Source organism: Clupea harengus, chromosome 8 (assembly GCF_900700415.2).
Source record: "Clupea harengus chromosome 8, Ch_v2.0.2, whole genome shotgun sequence".
NCBI classification, from domain to species: Eukaryota; Metazoa; Chordata; class Actinopteri; order Clupeiformes; family Clupeidae; genus Clupea; species Clupea harengus.
In genome coordinates, this window is record NC_045159.1 from 28,117,770 (window position 1) to 28,137,531 (window position 19,762).

General features: G+C 45.1%; 1 protein-coding gene across 1 annotated transcript; it reads left to right on the plus strand.

Annotated features, from left to right (window-relative positions):
• Positions 1–312: 312 nt before the first annotated feature.
• Positions 313–9,766, plus strand: glra4b (glycine receptor, alpha 4b). Its single transcript, XM_042708515.1, has 9 exons — positions 313–414; positions 863–1,086; positions 2,591–2,673; positions 3,950–4,087; positions 4,678–4,892; positions 6,088–6,252; positions 8,274–8,420; positions 9,163–9,255; positions 9,482–9,766. Exons 1-9 carry the CDS (start codon positions 313–315, stop codon positions 9,764–9,766), a joined length of 1,452 nt encoding a protein of 483 aa, XP_042564449.1.
• The last annotated feature ends 9,996 nt before the right edge of the window (positions 9,767–19,762 follow it).

Sequence of the window (19,762 nt, forward strand, 5' to 3'; positions counted from 1 at the left end):
CTGCCAGCAGTTTCTGCTTCTTGCATTGTTTTGGTTGCTGACAGCTAACATGACTTGCTAGATTGTGCATGCCACAGGTTCTGTGGGATTGGTGTAAATTGCAAGTCGCACGTTGTGTAAGACAAGCCTGCATACTCAAGACTGACGACGAACATGCTGAAAATAAAGGGATAATTAGAGTAACCTCCATTTTTAAATAGACCTACTTTCACTGCATTATGTATTCATGTACATACTGAGTCGTCGTTCTGCTCACAGGCAGAGACCCATCCTTCCTATTTGACTCATTCTGACTGCATTGTAACAGTGTTGATGCTTCAGTTTGTGTCATCAACCCTTTTCTCAGGTCCTCCTGTTAATGTCACTTGCAACATCTTCATAAACAGCTTTGGGTCCATCACGGAAACCACAATGGTAAGGCTTTGATCACTTCAACTAGTGGGGAGCGGGGAAAAGGATTCACTGTGTCTTGATCTAAGGGAAATAGAGATGAGTGATTCTGAGCTGTGTAGAAGAAGTCTTTTGACCAAACTCTCAACAACAACAAAAAAACATGCTAAAGCAAATAAGCTCCAAGGCAGGCAAGTCATCGTTATTCATTTGGCTTGGTTAACTAGGTGGAAATTACATCATTATTTATTTGGCCTAGTTACAGTAACTATGTGGAAATGCCAATGTGCCCTTTCAAATTTCTTTTTGATTAACTTGACACTCACATGCCAATAATATCATGAACGTCTAGCCAGGGAAACTACAAGCTACCTGTTTCTACCATTTTCAGAACATCACCTAAATGTAAACAATGCCAGCAACAATGGCCATGGATACTTACTAATTCATGAACACATTCTGTTCTCTGCAGGACTATCGCTTAAATGTGTTTCTGCGGCAACAGTGGAACGACCCACGGCTGGCCTACAAGGAATATCCGGACGACTCCCTAGACCTGGACCCTTCCATGTTGGACTCCATCTGGAAGCCCGATCTCTTCTTTGCCAACGAGAAGGGGGCCAACTTCCACGAGGTCACCACTGACAACAAACTCCTGCGCATATTTCACAACGGCAATGTTCTCTACAGCATTAGGTGAGCGCAGACTCATAGACTAATCTCATCTTGGAGCAACACAACAATCGTCTAAATGAGTCACAAAGACAGATAACTCTTTCGAAACTTCAACTTACAAACTTGGCACATTGTTCCACATGGTTTCTTGCAAAGTGTCTGTAAACAGGTTTGAGTGCAGGATTCATTAAAAGTCTAGGAGGAGCATTACATTTACATTTAGTCATTTAGCAGACGCCTTCATCCAAAGCGACTTACATATGTGCGACTTACAATGTATACACATTTTACATTTACACTGATGGCACACTGCACATCAGGAGCAATTAGGGGTTCAGTGCCTTGCTCAAGGACACTTCGACAGGGAATCGAACTAGCAACTAGCAACTAGCAACCTTCTGATTACTAAACGACTTCTTTACCTCCTGTACCACTGCCGCCCCATTCTGTATACCTATGAAAGATATATAACAGGTTAGAGGTGTTGAATGACTGACCCCACAATACTCTTGGTGGCTTTCTACCCAGAACGGTACCCAACCCAGACCCAGTTTGATCAGTTCTGAACAGAATGCATCTGAGATTGGGGCCATCTCCACTCCTCTAGTACGCCTGCCTCCCCAGCTACACTCTTCACCATGTTCAACCCTGCCATACACTCTCTCCAGATTGCTCTAAATTCCAGGCTTCTCGGCTAAACCATTGTAGAGTTTGTTTGGTGCCATGACATCTGGTAAGCTCAAACTAGAAGCACTCAGTGCAGGAACACTCATGAATAGCATTTGTACCGAGCTACGTGAGAATACTTAACCTAGTTTTGTGCCACGAATAGCAATGACATTGTGGCTTTTCTCAGTGCTTTCTAACATTTCATTTATTTTCCCACTACAACACCTTACAGTTTCCTTCTCAGTGTCCAACAAGGCTGCCTTGTGTTTTCCACCGTTTAAATCTGACTCAAGTTCATCCTATTAAGTCAGTTTTATTTTAGGATCTGATACATTTGTTTTGTACAATGAGATATGCAATGCAATGCTGTGGTCTTGTTCCTCTCGTCACATGTCCAAAGAAATTGGGTCTGTTTTGGGGTTGTCTGTTCCTTTTGATTCGATTTGTTGCCAGACCCCTGGCACCGCGGCTCAAACTAGCCCCACATTGCTGCGTGACAGATTCTGCCTGCTGCCTCCAGTTCCTCCAGTTTCACCCCCACACCCGGCTGGCCAGACTGCCTGCCCTGGCGTGCGTCTGCCGCCCACGTCTTGTGTGTGTTTCTCTTTCTTTTCTTTTCCCCTTTAGCTATAGCTTTCATTTCTTCTTCTCTTTCTCTCTCTCCCCCCCGCCCCCTATCTCCCTGTGGACTTTATTTTCTCTAGTTGTTCTCGTACAGAAATACTGCTGGCTGTCTAGGTCTCTCTTTGTCTGTTTTCTCTTTCCACTCTTTAGTTTGTTTGTATGTATTTCCTAACAGAAATGTTCTGGTTGTCTCTTTTTGTCATTTTTTTGTTATTTTCCCTAACTGTGTTAGGCTAACTCTAATCCTGTCCTGTCCGATGGATCTAAAGAACTTCCCCATGGACATCCAGACGTGCACCATGCAACTTGAGAGCTGTAAGCTTCACCTTTTCCAGTCTGCCGTTGCAATCAGCCTACATTAGATAGATTCACCTTTTAAAGTCTGTCTTTGCAATCGGCCTACATTAGATAGATTCACCTTTTACAGTCTGTCTTTGCAATCAGCCTACATTAGATAGATTCACCTTTTAAAGTCTGTCTTTGCAATCGGCCTACATTAGATAGATTTGGTCCCTGAATTATCCCTTCTCATTATACCCTTATCGTCCATAGCCAAGACTATAAGGTCAATCATCAATAATTGTCATCAACAAGGTCAGTTTTTCTTACATCTAGTGTTCTCCAACAGTTTTCACATGTTTATTTTAGTTTTAACATTTACATTACATATCTGTAATTCTATTTATTTTCTTAGACTTTTTACATAAAGAGGGATCCTAAATCTTGGCCCAAGCTACACAATCTGTTCCAGTACTCATCAAAGGCACCATCACACGTGCATTATTTCAAATTACTCTTGCATAAATAAAAACTATAAAACAGTTTTCTGATATAGTGAAGGACAAATATAATTAAGGACAGATGATTCATGATCCCTGAGGTGATATCAAAAGGCTTATATATATTTATAGATTAGTATTATTGATGGAGCAAACCTCACACGATAGGCCTACACGTACTTTTATGTTGAGCATAACATCATCTATTTCAGTTTGAACAATATGATACATGCTGTATCCTCTTGGCTATTGGTTCAAACCGAATCCAATGATTATCCTGACTGAAATGACAGATGTAGTCCCATGCATTCAAAATCAATATAACGAACGAATGGCTATTTTCAGGGTGTCTTAAACCAAACAACGGAATGAATTAACATTAGGGCTATGACATTAGGCCTGTACTGAATGTCAGACATTCTTATATTGCTTGTTTGTGCACCCAGTATGAAAATGTGGATTACTTTTATGACATGCAGGCTAAAGAGGGATTTATGGGTGTGTGCAATTTAGTATTTTCTTCCTCTCCCTCTGTCTCTCTGAATTTTTCTCTCTCTCTCTCTCTCTCTCTCTCTCCCTCTGTCTCTCTGAATTTCTCTCTCTCTCTCCCTCTCTGAATTTCTCTCTCTCTCTCTCTCTCTCTCTCTCGCTCACCCTCTCTCTTTCTCTGTCTTTCTGAATTTCTCTCTCTCTCTCCCTCTCTTTCTCTGTATCTGAATCTCTCTCTCTCTCTCTCTCCCGCTCTCTTTCTCTGTCTATCTGAATCTCTCTCTCTCTCTCTCTCTCTCTCTCTCTCTTTCTTCCTACTGTAGTTGGCTACACTATGCATGATCTGATATTCCAGTGGCTGGATGAGGGCCCAGTGCAAGTGGCAGATGACCTGATGCTGCCCCAGTTTGTGCTGAAAGAGGAGAATGACTTGGGATACTGCACCAAGCACTATAACACTGGTGAGAGCAGGCAGCCAGTATCAACACAAGACATCAGCCATCACCCAAACACATTTCACCCAACTACAGCCAGTATCAACACAAGACATCAGCCATCACCCAAACACATTTCACCCAACTACAGCCAGTATCAACACAAGACATCAGCCATCACCCAAACACATTTCACCCAACTACAGCCAGTATCAACACAAGACATCAGCCATCACCCAAACACATTTCGCCCAACTACAGCCAACATCAACATAAGACATCAGCCATCACCCAAACACATTTCGCCCAACTACAGCCAGTATCAACACAAGACATCAGCCATCACCCACACACATTTCACCCAACTACAGCCAACATCAACATAAGACATCAGCCATCACCCAAACACTTTTCCCCCAACTACAGACTCACAGACTCACAGCTTCGGTTATTAAAGGCATTCCCTCTTTAGGCACTTTTACTGTGTCTCTATACAGTAGGCCTATACAGTGCACTTTACATGTATTTAAGGTATCAGCTGAACGTCTCAATGCCATGTGAACTGCAGAGTAAGAGGTTGTTGTTGATATCCCCTCCTTCCCCGTCTGTGATTTCAGGTAAATTCACTTGCATTGAGGTAAAGTTTCACCTGGAGCGTCAGATGGGGTACTACCTAATCCAGATGTACATCCCCAGCCTGCTCACCGTCATCCTCTCCTGGGTCTCCTTCTGGATCAACATGGACGCCGCTCCCGCCAGAGTGGGTCTGGGCATCACCACAGTGCTCACCATGACAACGCAAAGTTCTGGCTCCAGGGCATCACTACCCAAGGTGGGAGAGAGGGCTTTAGTCTTATTGATTCATTTATTTGTCAGTGTACCAAGGTGCTTTCTTGCCAAGCCACGTAACCGGCGTTACAACACTCAACTTCAGTCTCTAAAGTGTCCTTTACAGGTGCAGTGTGGAGAATACGGGTGATCTATCTCTTAGCGGATATGGAATATAGTATTCTTAATTATGTTTTCATGTAACTAGCCTACGATTTGTTGTGTTTTTGTTAGGTTAGAATGAGCCCTTCATATCATATCCAGCGGGGGTGGGTCCTTTTTTCATGGAGTCCGCCATGTTGTGCTGCCATGTTTCTACAGTAGCCCAGAACAGATCAACCAATTCTGGCTCTAGAGAGGGCCTTTTGCAATTTATGGCATTTTTAAAGGCCACTGTATAGGTTTTCATACATCCTTGGCAAGGGATGGGGTATTCAGTTGGTCAGTTCAGCAACCTCAACACTAGATGCCAATAAATCGTACACACTGTGCCTTTAAGTTCAGCACTTTGGGCTGTGTCCATCAATGCTGGCTGTAGCTCATGAAGGCCCCCGGTGTTGGCTGCTGTGTCCTAGAAGGCTGTCCCATTTGTGAGTGTGCTGGGAATACCCCGGGCATGCGCACACCCCTCTTTTTTTTTCACAGCATTTGGGGTTACATCTGTGTACCCATGGTTCAAAGTTCTTCTCATAAAAATGGTCAGATGTAAAAAAATATTTGACTTTTTGCCATTAGTACCGCCTTTTAATATATCATAAATGTAAAGAATATATTATAACATCTTTAACTGGACCTGTAACTGGCATTCTATAAAAAGGATTTTAATCATTTTTAGTCCATTTTATAGCTCATAAGCCTTTTCATTCTATCATAGATTTGCAAAATGTATTGAATGTATAATCAGCTCAACATAAACCATGTCCACTTCCATGTCCACTGTCACCAGGGAAAAGGTATCCACAAATATTTGATGCAGCCCAATCCAAAAATAGAATGATAATTTAAATAAGTAATCATGTTGGTGCATAGTTAAATCTACATGATGTCGGAGTTTTCATCCATCCTTTGGTCATGACTGCATGAAGGAAAATGATTCATTTTTTCCTGTTTTTTTATTGTCTACATGACTGCAGTCTCTTAGGTCCGGTAGCTTTACAAGTTGTTCACATCTATCTGTCTGTTGACACTTGTCCTGGCAGGTTTCCTATGTGAAGGCCATAGACATCTGGATGGCAGTCTGCCTACTCTTCGTGTTCGCTGCTCTGCTGGAGTACGCTGCCGTCAACTTCGTCTCCCGGCAACACAAGGAGTTCTTCCGACTCAGGAAGCTCAAGAAGCTTAGAGAGGAGCAGCGTCTCAGAGAGGTGAGTACCTTTTTTTAGAAAAGAAAAGAAAAGAAAAGAACTCCCAACTCTCCTGCTCTCCTCTCTTCTCTGTCGTTGTGCGTCGCCTGTTTTACGTGACACCAGTTAGGCAAGTGGAGCATGGCGGTGCAGTCTGTCTGGTCTCATAAACTGGTGCTGAGGAGGAGCAGTGACCTGAGAAGAATCTGCCTCTTCTCTCTCTCTCTCTCTCTCTCTCTCTCTCTCTCTCTCTCTCTCTCTCTCTCGCTTCTATAGTCCTTGGCTGTTTATTTAAAGAGGTCACCACCATCACTATGCTAGCATCCTGTTCACATTCTTTGCATTATTTCTCTCTCTCTCTCTCTTTCTGTCTATCTGAATCTCTTTCTCTCTCTCTCTCTCTCTCTCTCTCTCTCTCGCTTCTATAGTCCTTGGCTGTTTATTTAAAGAGGTCACCACCATCACTATGCTAGCATCCTGTTCACTTTCTTTGCATTATTTCTCTCTCTCTTTCTGTCTATCTGAATCTCTCTCTCTCTCTCTCTCTCTCTCTCTCTTTCTGTCTATCTGAATCTCTCTCTCTCTCTCTCTCTCTCTCTCTCTCTCTCTCATGCCCATGCAAAGTACATAGCCTACTAATAACAGTTAAATGACCCATCTGTGATGCAATAGGAACAGAGCCAACACAAAAATGTTCATGCATAATGGCCAACTTTTTCATGCATAATGTCAAAGAAATGTTCCTGCATAACAAACATATTCATGCATAATGGCAGTGTGAAAATGGGAAAGAGAGAGAGAGCAAAAGCGAAAAAGTGCGAAAAAGTGGGTCTCAAGTGCAAAGAACTTAAAAGCATAACCTGATAGACATTTTTTGCCAAATGGTTGTGCTCACTGTGCAGAAAATGTGACATGTTCTCCTTGCCTAGTGCAGAAGCACTGTGCGGAAGCATTGACATCACTTCACTGCTGCGCTGGAGATAGCACACATGCTTGTGACGGGTTACTAATTGCTCAGTTAGATGCTTTAGACGCTTGCTGATTGTTTTAGTGTGTCTCCCTTAGAAAGGAAGACTCAAAAAAAGCAACAAAAGGGTTGAAACAGCCAGACTCAAGCGGGAGAAACGTCAAAATCAGCCGCTCCCCTCAGTCATCCTGGCTAATGCGGCTTTCTCCGCAGTAAAATAGAAGAACTACGAGCCAATGTAAATGACACGTATGACTTCAGGACTGTCCTGTTCTTGCGTTCACTGAAACGTGGTTGAGTTCCTGCTCCAGAGCTCCATGGCCAGTGGCATAGATGCAACCACACTCAAGCCCAGTGACTCTGCCCTCACTATAGACACAGAGGATGTGACTCTGCCCTCACCATAGACACAGGGGATGTGGTGAGAGCCCTCACCATAGACACAGAGGATGTGACTCTGCCCTCACCATAGACACAGGGGATGTGACTCTGCCCTCACCGTAGACACAGAGGATGTGGTGAGAGCTCCAGCGCTCCGTGACCAGTGGCATAGTTCCCCAGCTGTGGGAACACTCCACAGTTATTCCCATTCCAAAGAAGGGGACCATCAAGGCCCTGCATGATCAAAAACCATATCACCAAGGTAATAGTCTCACAAATGGACCCACTCTAGTTTACATATCAGGCAGGCAGAGAGGTTGATAATGCGAAAGTATTCATTATGGAATGCTCCAACACTGCAGAGAGAATTCTGTTTGCAGACTTTTTCTCTGCATTTAACACACTGCAGCCACACGTTATTGCTAAGAAACTCATCACTCGTTTCCAGCTAGATGGTCGACTAACCCTGTGGATAATGGACTTTTTTTTACCATCAGGTCACAGAGAGCGCTAGTCAATAACACCTTCTCCAACATCCTACGCACTTGTAGTTGCACACTTGTGTGTAACTGGTTCTCCGCAGGTCTGTGTTCTTTCACCCTCGTTCACTACACTGACGACTGCAGGTGCACCCCGCCAAACTGTCACTTGGTCAAGTTTGCTGACGACACAGTCCTTCTATCCCTGCTCTCAGGCCTCTCACAGCACCACGGCCCAGCTCTTCACCACTTTGTGGAGTAATGTGAGCAAGACCAAGAAGATGGTAGTGACCTTCTCCAACAAGCAGAGGCAACTGGCTGCGGCAGTCATCACCACCATTCATAGGAAGCCCTTAGAGATTGTTGAAGAGTCTGGGAACAATCTTCGATAACCTGTTGAAATTTAGCTCTAATACAGAGATCATCAGGAAATGCCAGCAGCGGCAATATCCCCAGAGGAAGCTCAACTCCTTTGGGGTCAGGAAGGGCAGCCTCATAGCATTTTACTACTCCCTCACTGAGAGCGTCATGACATTCTCCTTCACCTGTTGGTTTCCATTCCATCAGCCTCCAAAAACAGAAAGCGCCTGCAGAGCGCACTCAAAGTCTGCTCCTAAATGATTGGACTTCCTGTCAGAGCCCTTTGCAACCTACGTGAGCAGCAGATGCTAAGGTTAGCTGGCAGGACCCCTCAGGACACCACTTCCCCCAGCCCAGGCTGTAGGACACCGAGGAGAAGGGCAACCTTTGTCCTCAAGGTTGTTCAGCTTCTCAACTCTAAAGCCTCCCTGACCCCTGACCCCTGACCCCTAACCCCTGCCCACCCTGTTGACTGCACCACCTCTCCTCTCCTCTCCACACTCATTCACACCTTGTTCATGCTGCTTCTAATTCTGGAGAGTAAAACATGTTGCTTGCTTATGGGGTTTTTGTTTCCGCCCATTATCCTGAGGATGACAACATTTCTTCTTCTGTCTTTTATGTGAGTTGTGTGACAGGATGATATATCTGCGTCGCGTTGTCTGCTACAAAGTTGAATGACAACCCATATACTGTAAATCTGGAGATGGGGATACAAAGTTGTTCTCTCCTTTCTCCGTACAGGCAGCTATCTCCAAAGCAAAGAGCAACAACGGCGTGCAAGGAAACAACCCCTCCAACAAGGGGTGCAAGAAGCGCTGCAGTGCCTGCGCACAGGTAAAACATGAACTTCTCTATACTTGACAGTGAAATTAGCCAAAGAATTCATGAAATGAGTTCAATAAGAATTTTATGAATGTAGTAGATTTAAAAAGCAGTGCAGTGCCAGTGAACACAATAGAGCAACACAATTGCAACAAGTATAAAAGAGTTTTTTCAGGTGTGTAAAACATTCTGAAAAGAGTTTAGAACTGAAGTTTGGGCTTTTTCTCTGTGTCAACAGGAGGAGCAGCTGGGTCAGGAGAACCAGCCCTTCTACCTCAACGCCTTTGGCGAGGAGCCGTGCACGATTGGTGGTGATGGGCCCCTGTCAGAGACGGCGGCCATGTATGTAGACCTGCCCCCTGGACACGCACTCTTCGAAATCCGCAGGCGTTTCATCGAGCGGGCCAAACGCATCGACACAATCTCCAGAGCCGTCTTTCCACTCAGCTTCTTGCTCTTCAACGTGCTCTACTGGTTCACGTATAAAGTGCTCCGTCATGAGGATTTTCATGCCTCTGGATGAACCGCATGACAATAATACTGACTGGGTTTCAACTGGGTTTCAATTTGAGACTCCCTTTTCAAGACTCCTTTGAACCATGGAAACTGACAAACTGATGAATATCACTGGCAATAAACCTGCTGATTCAATCTCTGGGCAACCTTGACACTCAACAGTTGTGCTATGGACTCAGTACACTGTAAAATAAGGCGCAGCGTGACAAAAAAAGGCTTTTTTTCCTGTTATGACTTAGTCTTGTGTAGCCAGATGTACTGCATGGTTTGGAGCCAACACTGGTGAAATGTGGACTAAATGGAGATGGCAACCACAGATACAAAGATAACGTAAGTAACTATGACAACCACACTTCAAAATGGTGTTGATTGAAAGAAGATTGAAAGTGCAGGAAACTGTAGAAGTTAGAGGTGAGTTTCACAGGAGAAGCCTGTATGTGTCCGACTGTTAGCATTGTCTTTCGATGCGTTTCAAGTTGGCAGTTTCAACACGTTGTCTCCTGGCTGTGAACTCTCACGTAAGTGTCAAAGTCACATCTGGCCCCACAAGACAAGCTCTGACTGGACTCACCTTAATCATTATATTAAAGATGACCTATAATGCTCTAATATAATGCTCATTTTCAATGTTCATCATTTTATTTTGGGGGTATATCTATAATAGATTTACATGCTTCAAATTATTTTTGTATTATTATTCAAACTAATTATTATTCTCATACAGTACATCTCTATTCAAGCTCCTGTGTCTTTAAGCCCCTCCCCCCACACACTCCTGATGAGCCCAGTGTGCTCTCATTGGTCAGGCATTATTAGGTGGGCAATAAGATTTGTGCTACGAGATTGTGTCATCTTGTAACAAGGGAAAGGGACTGGAATTGCAATGAGGCGTTTCAGGCAGCTTGTGGGTCTTCTGTGGGAGAGAGTTACTCCCTGTGGCGTGTACTTTGGGCTTTGTAACTTTGCAGACGTGCACAAAAAGCCATATAACAAAGGGAAAGGGTGGAAAAGCATAATAGGTCCTCTTTAAAACATCGGAAGCAATAATGTAATTATCCCTTAAGCGATTCTTGGCTTCAATACGGTGTACCTGAGGTGGGCTTTCATCACTAGCTGCTTGGTTGAGAGCAGACCTGTGGCCACTCTGGCACTATGCAGATATGGTGATCTCTCCTGGCTTGAACATCAAGCTAGGACGACTTCACAGACCGAATTCTCAGGCGAAGAAGCCACTTTTTGGTGCACACTATGCTGAACTACTTTTAAGGAATGACCAGGTACTCTATAGGCATTGAGACTGAATGTCTTCTGTGCTGTTAACCATTCAATGTCTAATACATTTCACAAAGCATTTTTCTTATTTTTATGACTTCATGACCACTGATACCCTGGAGTAATGTGTTACTTCCTTTTATATGAAAATACCTCCTCAAAATATATAAATACCTCCTCCTCTGCACCCTGCACATATGCCTGTAATGTCCTGAAGAAGACATCAAAAACCACTGGTCAATTCTAAGCACTGTCAATGGAGAGGGATTGGTTGAAGAATGGGATGAGGATTTCAAATAAATATCTACATCAGTGGTTTTGTTTTAAAGGAGACATCCCTTTGTCATATTTATTTTTAGCTTGAATGACACAATATACCAGGCATATTCTGATCATATCTCAGGAACATGAACATTTTATGTTACAAATTATGGGGCATACTGTTTTCATTGAGCTATTCATACTTACAAATGATGGGGCATACTGTTTTCATTGAGCTATTCATACTTACAAATGATGGGGCATACTGTTTTCATTGAGCTATGCATACTGGGTGTCTGTCAAGGCATTGGAGTGGCAGGCAGAATGTTTCATCACAGGCTGAATTCATATCAGTTTTTTTTAATCATTTAAACCGTTACAAGAGGTGGCCTTTCCCCATTTCATCACATCAGAGCTTGTTCCATGGTATTTGCCCTGGTTTAAGCTTGGTTCAAAAATGAACTACTTGAAAAGGACGCTTCCATACATATACATGATATGGAATTCAGAGTTACAACCTTCAGTAACAATCATCAACAGTCATCTCTTGTTTACTAAAGTTAATTTTGACAGTCATCTTGTCAGGCATCTTGTGACAGGCACCTTGTCCTGCTACCACATTAGTCAAGCACAAATGTGAGCTTGAATTCTTATGAAGGAGTACAATGGATCTCAGAATCTATGTGGACTTCAGCACTGCCTTAATGCAGAAGTTATAAACAACAAGATATTCAAGCTGGGCTCTGCTTAATTGTAATTTAAAGGGAGTTTATCTTTATCGCTGTTGCCATTGGGCTTGGCATTGGATTCTGTGCAGAACCTTAAGACAAAGTTCACTGCTATTGCCGTTAAATACAGAAATACAACAGAAGTGAACTGAATTAAAGCACACTGGATTCTCGCACTTGTCTGGCATATCTGGCATGCCACTGCCTCCACCCACTGGATGCTGAAGTGAAGTGCACATGAATGCACTACTAGATCATAAATGGTTAAAGGAAAATGGTTTGTTTGTTTAGGTAGGCTGATTACCCACGAAACATTTAACTCACTATACAAACGGAAAAAGCATTTGACTTTATTTGAATCTACCTATGCTCTGACCAGTCATTTACAAATAATTGAGGTAGAAAGGGCAGGGCTGTCCAGCCACACACACACACACACACACACACACATCCTCATGTACGTCACTACAGACAAGCAAGTGACATGCTGGTGCTGTCCAAGGTGCTGAAGCGAGAGTACGTCTACATCTCATAGATCCTTGAGGGGCGATTTTGTCCACAAATGAACTGGAACGAGTGAGGTTAGTTCGTTTGGTCTGTTTTTATTGAATAGCTCAGTGTAGCCTCAGCTCTCCATTAGAACCTTTGCAATGTGTCCCACATGTTATCGTCTAAAAGTTCCTCCACCCTATGTCTCTGAAATATAAGAATAAATATCACAGGGCTAAGGCGAGAAAAATGAATTTGCAACATGGTAGTGTTAACCATCACGTGAATGTGTGTTGTCTATCAAATTGTGTTGTAAGGCTTATCGCTATTCCTAACGCAGGCTAGATACGTTAAGCATCCAAACAAGCAGTATATTACTAACAAGGCAACACGTTAAAGAAATCAAAAAACAATCTGTTCAAAACGCAGTTGTGATCAACGGGCCCGACCTGAGTTATCTTGAGGGCATTACTGAAGCTTGTTGGGCCCTCTCTCAGAGGTAGGAGCTTCTCCAAGCGGATGGCTCTGCATGCAGTGGGCTGGTAGCAGACTAACAGGTTGATTTCTTTAGCCTGTGTAAGAGGTCAGATTTTAAAAACGTGTAAAAAAAAAATGAACAGGGTAAACAGCTGAAGTGTCGATACAGTAAAAACTTTACAAAATGTGGGAGCCTACCTTAACTTGCTGCTGGCGGAGTTTCGACAAACGCAGTCTGTTCAGTGCTTTCGCTGCTTTCAGCTGGCAGGTAACGGTGTCTCCCCGCTCCCTCACCGTCTCATGTGCGTGTTTGGCGGGGCCTTCTCTAATTTGAATCGCGGCCAGCCGAGCACACACCCGCTGCTTCGACGCAGCCATTCCATTTTGGACTTCCTTGGACGGTTCTTCGTAAGCCAGTGATCGAGCTCTTTGCTGCGGGCACGTTTTACCTGTTGCTTTTTGCCCGTTTTTGCAAGAGTCACCCATATCTTCACTTATTGTAAGGCTATTTTACAGTTTATTATTCAGAAATAAAAAAACAAGTTAACCGTCATTATCATTGCGCGAAAGACTATTTTTTCTGAATTTGTAGTGGTCAGCCCCGATGACGCATTATGCTTATTATTGCGTAGCGTTGTGGACATTAGTTTTCAGAGATGGTGGTGCTTTCTGTGTGATTTAGCCTACGCAGTGGGCTACTTTTTTGCTGTATGGGCTCAGTGTTACATCCTTCAGTGATATAAGCTCCAATGCAAAGGCCCCACCTCAATAAATGATAATTCCAAAAACATAATTAGCACAAATACAAAGTTTTTTGAATTTGAAAAAGAATAATAAATACTTTCATGTGTGCTGTTTGTACATAATTGTGTCGTAGAGGCCTTGTTTGTTTTAGTAGATAGATTGGCTTGGTCTGAAGACTACTGACAACATATTCTATAGTAGCCTACTTAAGTATTGTATTAAGATAAATATAAAATAGGGTGATATGTGAATTGAATGAAACCCAAAGAGGACTGTATGCTGGTGTACTTGAAATAGGTGACAATCGCCACAGGTCTGTCCGGTTAGAACAAGAACGGATGCCAATGTTCCAATGATGATTGATTTATTTCCACACACTCAAGCCTTGAATGGCAGGATGAACATGAATGATTGAAGATGAACGGTGAATACGATTATCCGCGTAAAGGACTCGTATTTACACATGAATTCTTGATTGACCGTGATTGAACCGTGATTGAGTTGATTGACTGATAGAATCCGTGGTTTCTATGAAAATAATATATAACAAATATATACAAATATTAACAATCAAATACGACAAGAATGAAACAGTATATACACTATGAATATTACGGCTATGATTAACTACGGATATGTTCCTTTCACACCGTGCCGCGTAACGGTGAACATTCCATTTATCCCGTAATAACAGTTACTGATTGAAGTGACGGTAACAAGTGAAATACAAATTATACAGATGACACATATCACAAACACTCACATTTTCAATGACGCACGGCAAGAATGAAAGTGAATGTCTCTGATCGTGATATTGTCCGATGTGCTCCTTGATGATGACTTCTCCAACACCGCTCGACTTGACCCACAACTTGGCCGGAGGAGGGTCGGCCTTATATAGTGTAGATGAAGGGGAGCCTTGAAACCGTTTAGAAACTGTTGAAGTGGCCAAATGGTCAGTGAAATTCCACTGTGCACGAGCCCCACGGAACTCTGGGATCAACTGATAGGCTGACATTTCATGGACCCCAGGTCCCGTGAGTGGCCGGCACAGTGGGGGTGCACAGCTGGATGCAGCTGGTGAGACAGCCCTTTTTAACAGCCGCCCTCAACTTTGCGTAGCAAAGGTGTTTTCCTGCAATGAGCCAGTTGCATCCTGCAGGAATGATGGGAGTCTGATGGCAACGGGCCACGTGTAGGTCCGGTCCTCGACCTGGATCTGCGCTGTCCGTATGCTGATGAGGTGTAGTTTGAAGCAACCACACCTGTTGAAATATAATGCGGCCTGGAAAGCCGCAAGCTGATGGGTGAAAAGTCAGCCATTCTGGAAATGACTGAGTTGCTGCGCCATCTTCGGCACTCAGCACAGCCGTGCTGGTGCTTCCTGACGGCCTGTCTCCCCCTCAAGATCCAGAACCGTCGCCGTAGCTCAGAAACCACCCTGTCCGGGCCTGGATGCATGAGCCGGCTGTCACCGTCCTGGATGATGAGCTTGGTGATGGGGTGATGAGGATCCAGCACTATGGGGTGCAATGCGTCCTCCTCCAGGGACTCACACCTGCGGAGCCGCCCCCCCACGCGGATCAGTTGGACCTTTGCGTCAAACTCAGGAGCCAACCTGAGCAGTCTGCTGGCTGCAGGGACAGGTTTCCCTGTGGAAAGAAGAATGAATTCCTCCGGGAAGCAGTCTCTCTGAACTGTCCGGAGGAGAGCAAGCTCAGCTTGCCTGACGTCCTCTGCTGCGGGGTCTGTGGGCGTGGCCGCCCCATGACATGCTCTGATAGAGGCCTCCAGCAGCTCTTGGTAGCTGCTGAAACCGGGATCTGGAAGAGACTGAGCAGAGGTCACAGAGACGTTACCACAGAAGATTGACTTCCGCAGGTTAGCAGGCTCGTAGAATGCTGACCCGTCTCTTCCTGCTGACGGGGAAGGCTTCTTCCTTGTGCCTTTGCTGCTCCGTGCCTCTGCACGGATGGACTCCTGACGCAGCCGTTTCCCAGTGCCACACCGGGGACCAAGGACGGACTGTTGGAGTGCTTGATGAGGCAGGCGATCCACCTTCACTCTGACTGTCTTCTCCTCCTGTGACCTGACAGTGGCTGTGTCCTGCTTTGACCGTGTGATGAGCTTCACATTCGGGGAGGGCAAGACATCCATCTGCCAGGGCTGAGCCATGTGATGAGGCAGCTCAACTGTTGGAGGATGAGTCCCAGTGAGTAGACACTGAGGGGTGTAGGACTGATGCAGGGGTACCTTGAACGGGCCTTGCAGTGTCCAACCCAGGCGTGTGTTCAGTGCAGCCGGTCCACCTGGTGGGCCTAGGTGCACTCGCTCAACTGGGGTGATGAGATGAGGGTAGTCAGACCCGATGAGGAGCTGTGGTTGGGCCTGACTGAATGACTGCAGGGGCAGACCTCTGAGGTGATGATAGGCCTTCTGCAGGGCTTTGAGCGGGTATGAGTGGGTAGAGAGGCCAAGCTCCGATGCGGTGAAAGCTTGCTCTATCCTGAACCGCTTCTGAGGTTGACTGGCTGATGCCACGGAAAAGGAAACTGACCTCCCTGGCACAGACTTGCCGTCCTGACGGATAGTCCGGAGTGCCAGATCCTCCTTCCGTCCTTGAAGACCCAGTTCCTGAGCAGCACTGTGTAGCAGCATTGTGCGCTCGGAACCGTTGTCCAAGATGGCGTACGTCTCCATCTTCCTGTTGCCATTGTACAGGCACACCTTCACCAGCTTCAGCAGCACACTACTACCCCTCCTGGTAGGATCAAGGTAGTCCGTCACTGGCTGATGAATGGCGGGGGCTGGCTTCCCTGGTCTGGCGTTCACCTCGTGCAGCACTTCCAGATGCGTCAGATTGCATGTCTGACATCTGGCCTTGAGGTAGCACTGCACTGTTGGATGATCTCTCCCACACCTCCAGCACCGTTTCCCTGTCTGGATCCAGCTGACCTTCTGATCCTTTGACAGCACTCTGAAGGCTGTGCACTGGTTGAAGTAGTGCTGGCTGCTGTTGCAGAACGGACAGTACTTCGGTGGCTGCTCTGGCTTCCGTGGTGAGGGCTGTGCTGTCTTGGTGGGCTCGACTGCCTTGACAGGGGAGTCACACCCAAGCAGGACAGTGGTGGAATGCACGGCTGGGCTCTGATTCGCCCTGACGCCTCCCTGGCGGTCAGGTGGCTCTTCCAGCGGTGCTCTGGAGTGGATGAATGGCACCTCATCCTGCGGTGTTGGTACCTGAGATGGCGGTGCGTGAGCAGTCGGGCTGTGCCCTGGACCGTTATGCGTACTCCGCATGTGGTCAGTCAGCTCAGCCACAAACTGTTGAGGTGGATGATGTGGGCGTGGCACCTGCCACGGAGACGTGTCATCATCTGGTTGGACCACCAGCTGAGAATGATGAGACGTAGTCCACGGCACACCTTGCAGGTCATCCGCTGGCGGAAGGAAGGGCTGCCTGGTTGTCAGTGGCGTGGACGAGAAGTCCGGGAAAGAAAGCCTTGAATAGGATACCCCACTGTCTGCGACGTGGGGTCGTCCTCTGGATGCGGCAGCGAAGCTGGTGGTTGGAGCTGGTGGTGCATCTGATGCACGTGGTGAGAGGGCTTGGACAATTTGCTGCATATCAAGCCTTAATTGCTGATTGTCCTCCTTCATCTCCCTGAGAGCTGAGAGGAATGCCTCTGGGAGTGGGCTTGACTGCTTCTGTCCAGCAGGTGGTGCTAGAGCGTCCACATGGCTGGGACTGATGGCTCCACCAACGGCTTGGTCTGGGAGTGCGTGTGTCTGAAGTGGATGAGGCCTCCAGAGCTTCACCGAGTAGTCATCCAAGCAGTGGGGCTGATGACCAACACGGCGAGCACGAGTGTTGTCTCTTGGCATTGACATCCTTAACTGTGGTAATTGTAATCTCCGGCTCGAAGGACCATATAAAATAGGGTGATATGTGAATTGAATGAAACCCAAAGAGGACTGTATGCTGGTGTACTTGAAATAGGTGACAATCGCCACAGGTCTGTCCGGTTAGAACAAGAACGGATGCCAATGTTCCAATGATGATTGATTTATTTCCACACACTCAAGCCTTGAATGGCAGGATGAACATGAATGATTGAAGATGAACGGTGAATACGATTATCCGCATAAAGGACTCGTATTTACACATGAATTCTTGATTGACCGTGATTGAACCGTGATTGAGTTGATTGACTGATAGAATCCGTGGTTTCTATGAAAATAATATATAACAAATATATACAAATATTAACAATCAAATACGACAAGAATGAAACAGTATATACACTATGAATATTACGGCTATGATTAACTACGGATATGTTCCTTTCACACCGTGCCGCGTAATGGTGAACATTCCATTTATCCCGTAATAACAGTTACTGATTGAAGTGACGGTAACAAGTGAAATACAAATTATACAGATGACACATATCACAAACACTCACATTTTCAATGACGCACGGCAAGAATGAAAGTGAATGTCTCTGATCGTGATATTGTCCGATGTGCTCCTTGATGATGACTTCTCCAACACCGCTCGACTTGACCCACAACTTGGCCGGAGGAGGGTCGGCCTTATATAGTGTAGATGAAGGGGAGCCTTGAAACCGTTTAGAAACTGTTGAAGTGGCCAAATGGTCAGTGAAATTCCACTGTGCACGAGCCCCACGGAACTCTGGGATCAACTGATAGGCTGACCTTTCATGGACCCCAGGTCCCGTGAGTGGCCGGCACAGTGGGGGTGCACAGCTGGATGCAGCTGGTGAGACAGCCCTTTTTAACAATAAAGCTTTTCTTCACCCTTCACACACATCTCAACATCAACTGGAATTATTGACAAAATTAGCAGATTCCAGATCTAGCGGTCATGAAGGGACCATGATGCTGTATGTGTTATTGCACTAACTGGGCACACAGTTAACACAGTCATTAAGCCAGTGATTCCAGCAGCACAGCCAAGGGTCCTGGAGTGTCCCGTCACCTGTTCTGGGCCTCCAGGATGGCAAGCGGCATGAGAACTGCGAAGACTCAGTTTTGTTCATTTCAAAATAAAAGCTACTGTTAACTGTTTTTTTCTACAAAAGTCATTGCAGTTCTGAATTTTAAGGGAGGTAAGATTTGTGTTCTGTGTTCTATAAGGTTTTGTTTAAAGCCCAATGGTGAAAATATGACTGAACATACTGTGTCTGATATAGTGTCACACTGTTTGATTGGATTTTCCCTCATGCTTGCCTGGCAAATCCACTTGGCGTAGTGGTCTTTTAATTCTGATCTGAAAATGTACCAAAGCGACTGGGAAAAAACAGTCTACTGTGCCATTGGCTAAACTGATGCTCTACACATTTTTGCAGAGATCTGCAGAGCGTGCAATGGGGTATAAATAAAAATTGCATATACATTTTTTACACATTGTCAGTGTGAACAGCTATGAAGCCAGTTACCATCCCTATTCATCTTCATAATGGAGCTGTCTAGTGGTAAACCTCCCTCCCACAGCCTCTTTAAAGTTTCATAGTTTCATAGTTTTCTAGTGTCTAGCTCTGACTGACTGGGTAGCATTTCCTTCAGGCTTAGACACACACACACGCACACACGTACACACACACACACACACACACACACGCATGCACGCACACACACACGCACACACACACACAGGCAAGCATGAAAAGCTGACAGAATGGTTTTAATTAAATAGCTCAGTGAATTGACTGTGTTTTAGATAATATTACTTAAGTAATTTTTTTTATAGGGCAGTAATTATCAGACTTATATTTGTAGTATACCTCATTACATAGTCAAGGTTACAAAATCGACACACTGCCAAACGGGAGAAGGAGATATTTTTTTTCTGTCCCATTCTACACCTAGACTGTCTGATCTGCCTCTGAATGTCATTGTCCACTCAGCCTAAAGTGGTCCCGCCCCAATGGAAATGGAAATCACGACAGACCTCTCTCATTGACTCTCATGTTAAATCCATTTTCAAATCCATTCCTCAATGCATTTCT

What these genes read in the sequence shown, in the direction of transcription:
- glra4b (XM_042708515.1), top strand. Translation starts at nt 313, where the DNA reads ATGCTTCAGTTTGTGTCATCAACCCTTTTCTCAGGTCCTCCTGTTAAT. An exon ending in AATGTTCTCTACAGCATTAG is followed by an intron (nt 1,087 to 2,590) that starts GTGAGCGCAGAC and finishes TAACTGTGTTAG; the next exon opens with GCTAACTCTAATCCTGTCCT. An exon ending in CCAGGGCATCACTACCCAAG is followed by an intron (nt 4,893 to 6,087) that starts GTGGGAGAGAGG and finishes TTGTCCTGGCAG; the next exon opens with GTTTCCTATGTGAAGGCCAT.